This window comes from Ranitomeya imitator, chromosome 6 (assembly GCF_032444005.1).
Source record: "Ranitomeya imitator isolate aRanImi1 chromosome 6, aRanImi1.pri, whole genome shotgun sequence".
NCBI lineage: Eukaryota > Metazoa > Chordata > Amphibia > Anura > Dendrobatidae > Ranitomeya > Ranitomeya imitator.
In genome coordinates this window covers 33224553-33239387 of record NC_091287.1, presented here as the reverse complement: position 1 = coordinate 33239387, position 14835 = coordinate 33224553, and the positions used below count along the sequence as shown (strand labels likewise).

Genomic DNA, 14835 nt, shown 5'->3' with positions numbered 1-14835 from the left:
TATTTTCCCAAGGGTAACAGGAGAAATTGGACCCCAAAAGTTGTACAATTTTGTCCTGAGTATGTTGATACCACATATGTGGGGGGAAACCACTGTTTGGGCGCATGGCAGAGCTGGGAAGGGAAGCAGCGCCGTTTGACTTTTCAATGCAAAATTCACTGGAATTGAGATAGGATGCCATGTCACGTTTGGAGAGCCCCTAATGTGCCAAAACAGTGGAAACCCCCCACAAGTGGCACTTTTTTGGAAAGTAGACTAACGAAGAAACTTATCTAGATGTGTGGTGAGCACTTTGAACCCCCAAGTGCTTCACAGAAGTTGATAATGTAGAGCCATAAAAATAAAAAATCATATTTTTTCACAAAAGTGATCTTTTCGCCCCCAATTTTTTATTTCTCCAAGGGTAACAGAAGAAATTTGACCCCAAAAGTTGTTGTACAATTTGTCCTGAGTACGTTGATACCCCATATGTGGGGGGAAAACACTGTTTGGGCGCATTGCAGAGCTCGGAAGGGAAGGAGTGCCGTTTGGCTTTTCAATGCAAAATTGACTGGAATTGAGATAGGACGCCATGTCACGCTTGGAGAGCCCCTGATGTGCCTAAACATTGAAACCCCCCACAAGTGACACCATTTAGGAAAGTAGACCCCCTAAGAAACGTAACTAGATGTGTTATAAGAACGTTGAACCCCCAAGTGTTTCACTACAGTTTATAACGTAGTCGTGAAAATAAAAAATAATTTTTTTTCCACAAAAATTATTTTTAGCCTCCAGTTTTGTATTTTCCCAAGGGTAACAGGAGAAATTGGACCGCAAAAGTTGTCCAATTTATCCTGAGTACGCTGATACCACTTATGTGGGGGGAACCACCGTTTGGGCGCATGGCAGAGCTCAGAAGGGAAGGAGTGCCGTTTGGAATGTATACTTAGATGGAATGGTCTGCGGGCGTCACATTGAGGGTCTCAGGGAAGCACTCGGGAAGTCCTCTCCCTGCGCGAAGCTTCCCTATCTTGTTTTATCGCAGTGTTTCGGGGTTAAAGTGCCGGAAGCAGTCCGTGAGCGCACATGGCACATAGTGCCGAATGTCAGCTGTGGTAATTAGCTGACACCCGGCCGCCATCGGCTGCACTCCCCCCGAGAGTGCAGCTGATCGCGTTGGACGTACTATTCCGTCCATGGGAATTAGGGCCCGGGTCACATGGACGGAATAGTACATCTGATGGCAGAAAGGGGTTAAAATATTTTTTTTCTTTACTCCGCACACACACAGTGTTTTAAGGTTAAAGTAGAGTGCTCAACTTAAAATTCTACTATTTTCAAGAGCCGATCTACCAGGAAACTTGCATTAGTGTTGGTTTACTATAAAGTTGAACTTGCTTTTCTATCCTGAAACATCTTGCAAAAAATGTACACCTAGCAGGATACTTTTTTTCCCAATGGACGTCAATATTTTATAAACCTTGACTGTACTTGCCAACAGTCCTGATTTTGCTGGGACAATCCTACGACCAATCTAAAGAAAGACAGGGTTTGTGCTCTGTGGGGGCGTTACCTGACTGTATTGAAGGTGGGGCTTAAATTTAAAGCGAGGTGGAGTTCATGCCCTTCTGGGGCATTACCTGGCTGTATTCAGGATGGAGCTTAAATCTAAATAAAGCATATGCTTTTTGCGAGTGCGGCACCCCAGGGTCCTGGTCGTCGCAGTGGTATTGATTTCCTTTCGGGGAGAGTGATGCTACGTTTGGAGGCAAACAAAAGATAACTGCATCCAGGTATCACAAACTTGCAACACATTTCACACTCAAGGCCACCAGGGGGAGCGTCTGCTCCTATTTATTAGGTCACTCCCCATATACAGTTAAGTCCATATATATTTGGACAGAGACAACATTTTTCTACTTTTGGTTATAGACATTACCACAATGAATTTTAAGCAAAACAATTCAGATGCAGTTGAAGTTCAGACTTTCAGCTTCCATTTGAGGGTATCCACATTAAAATTGGATGAAGGGTTTAGGAGTTTCAGCTCCTTTAACATGTGCCACCCTTTTTTTAAAGGTACCAAAAGTAATTGGACAGATTCAATAATTTTAAATAAAATGTTCATTTCTAGTACTTGGTTGAAAACCCTTTGTTGGGAATGACTGTCTGAAGACTTGAACTCATGGGCATCACCAGACGCTGTGTTTCCTCCTTTTTAATGCTCTGCCAGGCCTTCACTGCAGTGGTTTTCAGTTGCTGTGTGTTTGTGGCCTTTCTGTCCGAAGTTTAGTCTTTAACAAGTGAAATGCTGCTCAATTGGGTTGAGATCAGGTGACTGACTTGGCCATTCAAGAATATTCCACTTCTTTGCTTTAATAAACTCCTGGGTTGCTTTAGCTTTATGTTTTGGGTCATTGTCCATCTGTAGTATGAAACGACGACCAATCAGTTTGGCTGCATTTGGCAGGATCTGAGCACACAGTATGGCAGCTCTGAAGACCTCAGAATTCATTCGGCTGCTTCTGTCCTGTGTCACATCAGCAATAAACACTAGTGACCCAGTGCCACTGGCAGCCATGCATGCCCAAGCCATCACACTGCCTCCGCTGTGTTTTACAGATGATGCGGTATGCTTTGGATCATGAGCTGTACCACACCTTCACCATACTTTTCTCTTTCCATCATTCTGGTAGAGGTTGATCTTGGTTTCATCTGTCCAAAGAATGTTCTTCCAGAACTGTGCGGCTTTTTTAGATGTTTTTTAGCCTTTTTATTCTTGATGCTTATGAGTGGCTGCACCGTGCAGTGAACCCTCTGTATTTACTTTCATGCAGTCTTCTCTTTATGGTAGATTTGGATATTGATACGCCGACCTCCTGGAGAGTGCTGGTCACTTGGTTGGCTGTTGTGAAGGGGTTTCTCTTCACCATGGAGATTATTCTGCGATCATCCACCACTGTTGTCTTCCGTGGGCGCCCAGGTCTTTTTGCATTGATGAGTTCACCAGTGCTTTCTTTCTCAGGACGCACCAAACTGTAGATTTTGCCACTCCTAATATTGTAGCAATTTCTCGGATGGGTTTTTTCTGTTTTCGCAGCTTAAGGATGGCTTGTTTCACCTGCATGGAGAGCTCCTTTGACCGCATGTTTACTTCACAGCAAAACCTTCCAAATGCAAGCACCACCCCTCAAATCAACTCGAGGCCTTTTATCTGCTTAATTGAAAATGACATGATGAAGGGATTGCCCGCACCTGTCCATGAAATAGCCCTGGAGTCAATTGTCCAATTACTTTTGGTCTCTTTAAAAACAGGGTGGCACATGTTAAGGAGCTGAAACCTCTAAACCCGTCATCCAATTTTAATGTGGATACCCTCAAATGAAAGCTGAAAGTCTGAACTTCAACTGCATCTGAATTGTTTTGTTTAAAATTCATTGTGGTAATGTCTATAACCAAAATTAGAAAAATGTTGTCTCTGTCCAAATATATATGGACTTAACTGTATATATAACTGGTAGCCTGTAGGGAAAGTCAGTTCCTGACAGAGCTCCAGACAGGAGTTCTGGAGGGAGTTCCAGACCAGATTCTAAGGAGGACAGAAGGCTAAAGGAGCTGTGCATGCCCTCAGAGCTGCAGCTCCCAGAAAGAGACATTGAAAAGCAGAATTGTATTGCAGCGAGCGTGAAGGAAGTCGAAGCAAAGGAGAGGATACCAGAAGGGGACCAGCCCCGCTCAGGCTGCCTCCTTCTGAGGCGCAACATCCCAGTAGCTGGAACACCGAGGGAGTAAGGACCTATACGCCTTATTTCAGAGACCGGCAGGACAGCTAATTGCAGGTTACCTGTCCGCACCTACACCCAGGAGGCTGTTATGATCTGGTGGTTTAGGAACAATATGAGACAAGCTCTGAAGGAGGTGGTATCTGTACTGACCGCAAACCCTGAACCTAGCAGCGCAACTAAAAATAGCCGTGGGGGGTACCTGACGCTCCCTAGACCCCTCGGCACAGCCTAAGATCTAACTTCCCCTAAAGATGGAAACAGGAAACCTATCTTGCCTCAGAGAAAATCCCCAAAGGAAAGATAGCCCCCCACAAATATTGACGGTGAGAGGAGGGGAAAATAACATACGCAGAAATCAAATCAGATTTTAGCATAGGAGGCCAGTCTAGCTTGATAGATAGGACAGGAAAGGATACTGTGCGGTCAGTATAAAAACTACAAAACAATCCACACAGAGTTTACAAAAAATCTCCACACCTGACTAAAGGTGTGGAGGGTAAATCTGCTTCCCAGAGCTTTCAGCTAACAGAAATAATCCATACTGACAAGCTGGACAAATATAGAATGCACAGAACAATAAGTCCACAACATGTGGACTGAAATGAGCAAAGCCAGAACTTATCTTTGCAAAACTGGTCAGGAAACCAGGAGAATCCAAGCAGAGATGTGAATCCAGCCAGGAAACATTGACAAGTGGCACAGGCTGAAGAAAGTGCCAGACTTAAATAGCCGAGCAGAAGAGACGATAAGTGGAGGCAGCTGATGACAGCTAACTCCAAGGAGCAGCCATACCACTAGAAACCACAAGAGGGAGCCCAAGAGCGGAATTTACCACAGGAGGCACGGTGACACCTATTGAGCCGGGTTATCTAAGAGACCCTATAAACAGGCTCAAGTCACCAGTCATACAAGTTTTGTCCTATCCTATACGGGGGACAGGGAGAGCACATCTGTGAGACCCTTATGTGAAGCCATAGGCAGTAAGGGACTACACCACCGCAGCGCAAGGGAAGGCTACTGATTTCCACCTGGACAAGGAAACTTTGGACTTGCCTCCAAACCGGCCGGACTCTGCCTGCCCCATGATCTGGTGCTCTGGACTGTGGATGCTGAAGTCTTCAGTAAAGGTAAAGAGACTGCAACCTTGTGTCCTCGTTCTTCTCTGCGACTTTCACCATACCACCATCTACACACCGGGAAGCCCTGGGGATATACTTCACCTGTGGGAAGGTATACCATCTAGCTGCCATAACATCACCCCAGAGGACCCCCTTAAAGCAGCGTCGGTCACACTGACCGAATACCACAGGTGGCATCACAAACATTCCCCTTAAAGACCTTTCCCTTTTACACGGACGTCCCAGAGCCACGGACCGGGTCAGCCACCGTGAGATCCCCCTGTGAACCGAAGGTCCCGGTACCGAGTACCCCACGGCCCTTGGGGGGCGATCCACGAGCATTGCCTGGCTGTATTGAGGATGGGGCTTAAATCTAAAGAGAGACAGGGTTTATGCTCTTCAGGGGCATTACCTAGCTTTATTGAGAGTGAGGCTTAAATCTGAAGAGAGGCCGAGTTTATGCTCTCTGGGGAATTACCTGGCTGTATTGAGGATGTGGCTTAAATCTAAAGAGAGAGTTTATGGTCTTCGGGGGCATTACCTGGCTGTATTGAGAGTGAGGCTTAAATCTGAAGAGAGAGTTTATGCTCTTCGGGAGCATTACCTGGCTGTATTGCGGGTGGGGCCTAAATCTAAAGGGAGGCAGAGTTCATGCCCTTCAGGGCATTATCTGGCTGTATTCAGGATGGAGCTTAACTCCTAAAGAGAGACTGGGTTTATGCATTTTGCAAGCATTGCCTTGTTGTATTGAGGATGGGGCTTAAATCTAGAGAGGCACGTTTTATACTCTTCGGGGGCATTGCCTGGCTGTATTAAGGGAAAAGCTTAAATACTGTATATCAATATTGTGCATTAATTGATGGTAAGCATGCCAACAACATGTGCTATACAATGACTAGGCAATACTTCATTCTGAGGCTCTAAAAAAAGAAATACAGAGAATCCAATAAATGAAAACAATATATGCAAGTCAAGAAATCTATCTGTAGTTGTGGATGTTTTTTTCTTTTACATAACATTTAGACATTCCTTGCATTTACTTAATTTATGTTGTGCAATTAAAAATATAACCAAGAAGTCTGACTTGGTTAAAATGAAAAGCATAAAAAAATTTTATTTAGTAAATTTAAAGGGACTTTAAACCCCCAATTATGAAAATGGTTGTTGATTAAACAAATAGATAGCGAGCAAATCTAGACAGCGTGTGTCTCCTGTAATGTCACACTGCCTTTCCCCAAGACCAGCAAATATTGGGCTTGGCAAATGTGGGTTAGTTTTACTGTAAATGAGAAAAAAAAAGGTCACGGCCATGAAGAAATCTTTCTACGAATGTAATAATTAAACATCTCTAACCAGTTAGAATTGTTTGCTGGAAATTACAAAATACATGTGTATATATTTGTGCTGAAGTGTTACTCAACGCTTTTCTCATTGCTATTACTTTTATTAATAGTTGTTCTACATTTTTAATATGTAATGTCAATGTTATTATTTTATCTTTACCAAATTTTTTAAATAGTTTCTAAGAACTTTTGTAGTATTTTGCTGGTGTATCGGAACACATTTATATAGAGAAATTGCATAATTATAAAAGCCTTCAACAATATGCCGCTTTGGCAGTGGTTCAATTGCCATTGAAAGGATTCCAGTGTCATGTCTTTAGTACCTTGCAGTTCTCTAGGACATAAAGACATATGTACCGTAAAGGGAATTTGTTAGCAGATTTTTGCTATGTAATCTGAGAGCAGCATGATGTAGGACAGGGGTGTCAAACTGCATTCCTCGAGGGCCTCAAACCATGCGTGTTTTCAGGATTGCCTTAGCATTGCACAAGGTGCTGGAATCATTCTCTGCAGGTGATTAAATTATCACCTGTGCAATGCAAGGATATCCTGAAAACATGACCTGTTTGCAGCCCTCGAGGAATGCAGTTTGACATCCCTGATGTAGGGGCAGAGACCATTATTCCAGCGAGATGTCACCTACTAGGCTGTGTGTTGCCGTTTCAAGAAAATCACTCTTATATGAGCAGGAGATTATCACTACAGGACCAGGTGTCTGATGCCTCCTAGTCAACTGCTGTTGTGTAACCCCGCCCCCCACCACTGATTGACAGCTTTCTGCTTGTGCTCCAGATATTCTGAATGATGGCCCCGCTAAGGCACCATGTGACCACCATACTTGCTCTCAAGATACCGTACCTCCTCTGACAATATATTTCTCCAGGATTTTCCCTTGCTAATTATTTTTAGGGGATTATTATTTTTCCCCAAATGAGTGCAGTGCTATTTGACAACAGATGTGCTTAAAGGGGGTTCTAGGATGTGATGATTGGCGGGAGCGCAGCCTTTAGAACCCGACCGCTCCGGTGATGTTTTAGTGCTGGATCCCCTTAATGGTTTTCTCACTGGATAGTGGCCCTTGACCATCCAGCTCTACAGATTACGTCAGCATGGACCATTGTAAGTGAAAGGGGTCAGGTAGCTTTTTCATGGCAAAATGGTTGTGCTGCTCTACAGGAAAAAATTGGAAAGTTATGCATCACGGCACCCGCAATATGTCCCCTTCATTCTCAGGATTGGTAACGATTTAGAGGTCAGATTACACCCCCCTATATAGAGTGTGACTCTGCACACAGCCACACCTATATACAATATGGGCCCTCACACACAGCCCCCTATATAAAGCAGGATCCCACCGATAGCCCCCTACATATAGTAAGCATCCTTTCATATGCAGTATGAGCCCACATAGTTCAACTATGTATGGTATGAACCCACAAAAAGCACCCTATATACAGTATGAGCCCCCTAAATATAGTGTGAACCCCTACATAGCCTCCAATATACAGTATGAGAGTCTCCACATAGCCTCTCTATATACAGTGAGCCCCCACATAGCCTCCTTTATACAGTGAGTCCCCATGTAGCCTTCAATATACAGTATGAGTCCCCACATAGCCTGCTAAATATAGAGTATGATCCCCCTGATAAACTCCTTTATACAGTGAGGCCCACATAGCCTGTCTATATATACAGTGTGAGCCCCCACATAGCCTCCTTTATACAGTATGAGTCCCACATAGCCTCCATATATACAGTGTGAGCCCCCACATAGCCTCCTTTATACAGTATGAGTCCCACATAGCCTCCTATGTACAGTATGAACCCCCACATAGCCTCCTTTATACAGTATGAGCCCCACATAACCTATGTACAGTATGAACCCCCACATAGCCTCCTTTATACAGTATGAGCCCCACATAGCCTCCTTTATACAGTATAAGTCCCACATAGCCTCCCATGTACAGTATGAGCCCCCACATAGCCTCCTATGTACAGTATGAGCCCCCACATAGCCTCCTTTGTACAGTATGAGCCCCCACATAGCCTCCTTTATACAGTGAGTCCCACATAGCCTCCCATGTACAGTATGAGCCCCCACATAGCCTCCTATGTACAGTGAGTCCCACATAGCCTCCCATGTACAGTATGAGCCCCCACATAGCCTCCTATGTACAGTATGAGCCCCCACATAGCCTCCTATGTACAGTATGAACCCCCCACATAGCCTCCTATGTACAGTATGACCCCCACATAGCCTCCTTTATACAGTATGAACCCCACATAATCACCGTATTTATAAACAAATATCTTATATATATATATATATATATATATATATATATATATATATATATATAATTATTGCGTATGCTATCTAAGTGGCACACACCGAATGGCGGCAGAAGGTGCTGACGGCTCCCTCCTGCACCATTATATTCACCGCTATTTGCATCCTAAAGATGCGGATAGTGGTGAAATTGGGAAGCAGGGTGGGGAGGGCGGCTGCATAGTGCTGTTTGTGGCCCACTGTTTTTTTTTATCTCGATCCTCCGGCCGGTCCAAGGCATTTATTTGCACCAATTAAAATCCCAAAGATTGAAAAAAATAGCATTAATAACATTTCTAAAGTCCAATAATTGCTCCATTGAGTTCCCTGTGTGAACGGTGAGCGCTGGCATTCGTGCATTTATTCCATTAGTCCTGGATTACGATCTGTTAGAGACATATTATTGAGTTGTTTGTCAAGCATAGAATTTCTGGAAAGTTTACATGTTTCCAACTGATCCCCGTTTTAGCCCACAATTAATAAGAACATAGAATTGGAAACCTTTACTGGATGAAACTTACACCGATCCTAAAGACACAAGTGTCTATTGGAAGAATTGCCATACAGATACTTATTTGTGGAGTTGGTGGCGAGTGTTAGGTCTTGGACTATATACAAGATATACAAGGCGCCGCCTGTAAAGTGACATCGGATCCCAGGTTACATGATCGAATGCGAAATGTAGACACTGGGATGTATTTACCTGGTTAATCCTCATTCACTAATCACAGGGGCAGAGAGCAGACTAATCTGTTTATTTAAAGGGTTCCGTTACTAATGATTAGATGAAGTCTTGTTGGGGACTACAAGCTCCGAGTTCAGAAGTTCATGACATTAACAAAAGCTAAAAAATTGAATTATTTTCCCTCGTTTTCAGCACACCAGCAGAGACATAGTTACTTAAGAGTAAACTGAATCAGAGTTGAGGATTTATTTAACAAAATGTAATTGTCTGTCCGCTGTACTTAAGACATAGATGTGACACTAGGTCCAAAACCTTAAGCTACCTAAGTGTCTGGAGTCATTTTTCTTTTTTTTTTCCTTAACTTTTATCATATTCTATTCATCATTAGTAAGCAACTAATTACTACTCAATAATTTTTGTTTTAACTAAATTACATTTTATAATACTCCTAAATTGTAACTTTTATATTTATTCACATTTTTATTTTCATTAAATTTCATTTTATTTTTATTTCATTTTTTTTAACTGAATTCTATTTTTTTGTTTAAGTGCCCCAAATTGCAAATAGTTTAGATATATTTTTTTAGTAAACTATTCCATTTTCTCTCCTAGGTTAAGCTATGTGGATCATGCTGAAGATCTTGCCTTCAAATTCCTCCAGTGTTTTCCCAAAAACCGATTATCTGCCCAAGCTGCTTTGAACCATGACTACTTCAGCGATCTTCCCCCACGGCTCTTTGAGTTGAGCGATAGTAAGTACTGGCAGCATGCAGAATAAAGTCCACACATTTTCAAGCCTGTGGTTTTACATATCATAACATTATTAACATTCATTACTAGGTGTGATAACTAGATAAACCGATTCTTGCCTATTTAGAAATTTAACCAATACATGGCTCATTGGCATTGGCCATGGGTTAGATTGACATACCCTATAGTATCTTCTTAGATAATCATTGTATATAGTAAAGATGGCAACACACATTAAATTAACATCAGCTGAACCCTCTAATTCGTCGAGACTTGTTGACCATCTGATATGTGTTTGATGTTTGACAAGCGTTCGTCCTAAAGGTACCGTCACACTAGACGATATCACTAGTGATCCGTGACGTTGCAGCGTCCTCGCTAGCGATATCGTCCAGTGTGACAGGCAGCAGCGATCAGGCCCCTGCTGTGCTGTCACTGGTCGGGGAAGAAAGTCCAGAACTTTATTTGGTCGCTGGACTCCCCGCAGACATCGCTGAATCGGCGTGTGTGACACCGATTCAGCAATGTCTTCACTGGTAACCAGGGTAAACATCGGGTAACTAAGCGCAGGGCCGCGCTTAGTAACCCGATGTTTACCCTGGTTACCATCCTAAAAGTAAAAAAAAACAAACACCACATACTTACCTACCGCTGTCTGTCCTCCAGCGCTGTGCTCTGCACTCCTCCTGCTCTGGCTGTGAGCGTCGGTCAGCCGGAAAGCAGAGCGGTGACGTCATTGCTCTGCTTTCCGGCCGCTGTGCTCACAGCCAGTACAGGAGGAGTGCAGAGCACAGCGCTGGAGGACAGACAGTGGTAGGTAAGTATGTAGTGTTTGTTTTTTTTTACTTTTAGGATGGTAACCAGGGTAAACATCGGGTTACTAAGCACGGCCCTGCGCTTAGTTACCCGATGTTTACCCTGGTTACCAGCATCGTTGGTCGCTGGAGAGCTGTCTGTGTGACAGCTCTCCAGCGACCAAACAGCGACGCTGCAGCGATCCGGATCGTTGTCGGTATCGCTGCAGCGTCGCTAAGTGTGACGGTACCTTAAGTCAAGGATAGTAGATCTGGGCATGTTGCCTATTTTTTTGTTCTCCAGGGATATAAGCCACCACTAGAAGTATTTGGCAGCCACTTAAGACTTCCATACAAAATAATATTGGCAGAACTTGCCAATATTGATGGAACTGCCCGACAGTCAAATGTGTATGGAGGCTACCAACTCTCTCCCAGAGGAGAGAAGGATCCGGCAAGTCAGATTTCCAGTGGCCGATACTTTTTTTCCTCTGGGAGATAAGTCGCTGATAAAGGAGTCCCGCAGGTAGTCTCTCAAGGAGAACACAGGAACCCTCTGCACAGCCGAGTGTTCCTGTGTATTGAGGGAGAATTAGCTGTTGGCTGAATGTTTATTTGGTTGACATCTATCTATTCTGTACCGGGAAGCTTAACTTCTCTCTTCCAAGTCATAAAACAAATATGCATGGCCGAGTTAAACGTATGTGTTTATGGAGAGGCCGGGAGGAATAACTGTTGGTCAACACTTAATGAATGTCTTTGACCACCTCAAATTTTGTATTCTAAACCATATCAAGGAAGAAGCTTTAAGTTCATAGGCCTACTGAACTCACCTTCTGGAATAGCAACCACTATGGGTGAATTTCTATTAATCAGTAGGAGACCCATCCATCCAGCAATGCCAGAAGGTATTTTCAGTTCTATGATTTCCATCTTTGTACTCATGTAATGTTCCCACCATGTGTTCCCTAATGGATGCCAAAACGAGGCCAACGAGCCAGATTCGAGGAATGATGCGAACTGCCAACTCATTCTTGGCCAGGATAATTAGATACAAGACGAGGACAGTCTAGCTTCAACTGTTTTTTTGTATTAAGATATAAAGTTATAAGCGTAGACCTTCTTGACTCTTATACAATCTATTGAGATAATCAAAAAAACTTTACAAGAGGAGACCCCAGTTAGTCCATTGGCTTTGACCAACCTCAACCACAATAAATCAAACTAAACTTGTACAAATTGTTTTCCTTTTGAGGTGGCAACTGGAGTCAAGATGATGCCATGTAGATGTTCGTCTTTGACTTTGAATTTTCTTCTGTGTTTGGATGGTTGGTCTACAGCAGGGAAACTGTGCCCATAATTTTATTCTTCACAGTCCTCATACTTTTTAAAGTCCTGTTTGTTCAAAAAGACACTCTTATTCTTATGGAGGGCCTGTCCGGTTAGCACTGTTATAGAGTGGGGCAGTATGGCTATATGATCACAATGGCGTTTGTGTCAAACACAAGTGTCACCTTGTCTTTTTTTCCACTGTCAATCGGTAGTAGAGGACTCCTGATAAGTGGAGACTTTGTTTTTGAGACTCCTATCTTTTAAGACATTCATGGCTTATGCTGTTGATATGCCATAAATATGTTAAACGTGAATGCCTTTTATGTTTTAATATAACTCTTGGGCATAGTGTTATCTGACAAGGAGGACCTTGGACCAAAAAAGGGTCCAATTGCACCCATGTCTAGAGTATTTCTGATTTTCTATCACACATTTCTGATTTACTGTCCTATTGTCAACATAAGTGATTTTTTTTCCCTCCTGTTTTTCACAAATGATGAAGACATACTTACAATTTGACTTGTTTGAGAAACTGAAGTTCTCCATAATGTGTGCGGAGAAAAAATAACTTTTTCCATTTCTGGTCTCATTCTCTCATGACGAATATGTCATCGAGAAAAACAATTTAGAAAAAAGCGAGAACTGTGATTATTCCGAAGTAAATGGAAAGTCTTGTACATCATCCCCGAAGCAATGAAAAACACAAATATAGAAAGAAGTATCAAGCATTTCACATTCTTTGAATTTTCAATGAAAAATCGTATCCCTCTTGATTTAACACAGTATGACATCCAGAAAATGTAAAGATATTTCAAATGTTCCTTTTTAGCTCTTTAGAATTTTCAACATCTTATTCTTACTTGGAACATCTCTCTATAATAAACAGCTGCCTAGCAACAGGATAAAACAAAATAGAAAGAAAAAAAAAAGAATTGTTGCAATAACTCCCCAGATCTGATATGAGAAGAATGCGTCCTGGTGGGTCCGGCTTGCTGAAACCAGTCAAATATAACAGAGAATGATGACAAATTAATGATGAGAAAATGCCTGCAGTCTCGCGGGGTAAATTGTTTAAGTGCTCATCCTGATGTTGATGTCCTTTTGTGTTCTACACTTATGTGTCCTAAACTCTGTTCACTAGAATTGGGCATCTTTGTCCAGGGTTCTGTGGAGATTTTTTCTTTTTTTAGGGGATAAATGTAGCTTTCAGATACAGCTGATATCAACACACAACCTTTAGCGCAGCACAGTTGGACAAACTACACAGGATGCCTGCTTTTACACATTGTCTAATTTATCCTATAAAGGTAGTTAGTGTAGAGGCCTTACAGTTATTCCGACGGGCTTATAGGATGCATCTATATATCCAGTTAGGATTTTTTTTTTTTAAACCAGGTCCCATTTTGGAGATGTTGGAGAGGCAGAAACACTAACAGTGAGCCAGAGGCTACACTGTTTTCTGTTAGAGGAGTTTCTCTTCCTAAAAACCTGTGTAGCTTTCTTCTTTACTTTCACAATATGCTGGGATATTGAAACTTCTCTTTTATATGCTGGTAAAATGTAGGAGAAGAAAAAAAATTAAGTTAAGTTTTCTTAAGTTGTTTTAAAAAAATACTAAAAACATATTCAGATCACAATAAACACATTTTTATTACATTTTACTAATAAACTGCTATTCCCATAAATGTATGTTTACTTAAAAAAAAGTTGAGGCATAGTAGGTGTCCACTGCGGCATTACTACCCAAGGGCGCACATAATCTCTTTGAGCCAACCCTGCATGCCACCATCAAAGGAACTACACAACCTTGATGAAAATATGATGGTGTGGTGTCAGGTTGGATGCTCTACCACCACCCTATTCAATCTCTAGTCGAGATCCACCCGCGACTGTTAAATAGTAAGATTCAGCTGTCAATCACTGACAGCGGCATTTAACACACGCCGGTTGGAAGCCCGTCACTGGTCCCACCTGTCAGCGCCACTGTCGCGTGATCTTGGGATACCGATGGGCTGTCATGACAGCCGGTGGTCTGCAGAAGATCCTCCTCTGGCCGACGTTCATAGAAGATCGTAATTTTTGCTATACATAGCAGGGCTGTTGCACTTCTATGTGTAGTAAAGGCGATCAGAAAAATGTGTTTAAAGTCTCCTAAAGAAACTATTGAACGCACTAAAAGGTATTTAAAAAAAAGTTTAAAAAAATATAAAAATAAAAACCCACAAGTTGAAATCACCCCCCTTTTACACCACTAAAAATAAAACAGTGAAAAAATATTAAAGATACGCATATTTGCTATTGCTGCTTTTAGAAATGTACAATCTATCAAAATATAAAGTAAATGCAATCGGTAAACGGTGTAACTATAAAAAAAAATAAAACCTCTAGAATTATGTTTTTGCAATAGAATGTAATAAGAGGTGATCAACATATCGTATCTACCCCAAAATGGTAAAAAGAAAACAAGCCTTCATATGGGTTTATTGACGAAAAAATAAAAAACAATTATGGCTAAAGTAGGGGAGGAGAAAATGAAAAACTGAAAAATGCCTGGAGGTGAAGGGGTTGATATCAGACATACCTTGGCCATTCCTGCAGATTTGGACAGAATTGGGCCAATGATCAAATGGAGACCACCCAAGTCTCCTATGGCAACAAATGGCAGCATTAAAATAATCATGCATGTTTATAGGCAAGGAAGGAGCCTGTGGGCTGTGCGG

The 14835-nt window shown here is 42.2% G+C and overlaps 1 protein-coding gene across 5 annotated transcripts in view; it reads left to right on the top strand.

Moving 5' to 3' along the window:
- CDK14 (cyclin dependent kinase 14) overlaps positions 1 to 14835 on the top strand; it is a 521480-nt gene that overhangs the window by 362769 nt on the left and 143876 nt on the right. For all 5 annotated transcript variants that reach the window (XM_069729432.1, XM_069729431.1, XM_069729435.1 and 2 more), the window contains one exon: positions 9852 to 9991. In XM_069729432.1, the coding sequence (XP_069585533.1) occupies positions 9852 to 9991 (140 nt within the window). The remainder of the gene's footprint in view (positions 1 to 9851; positions 9992 to 14835) is intronic.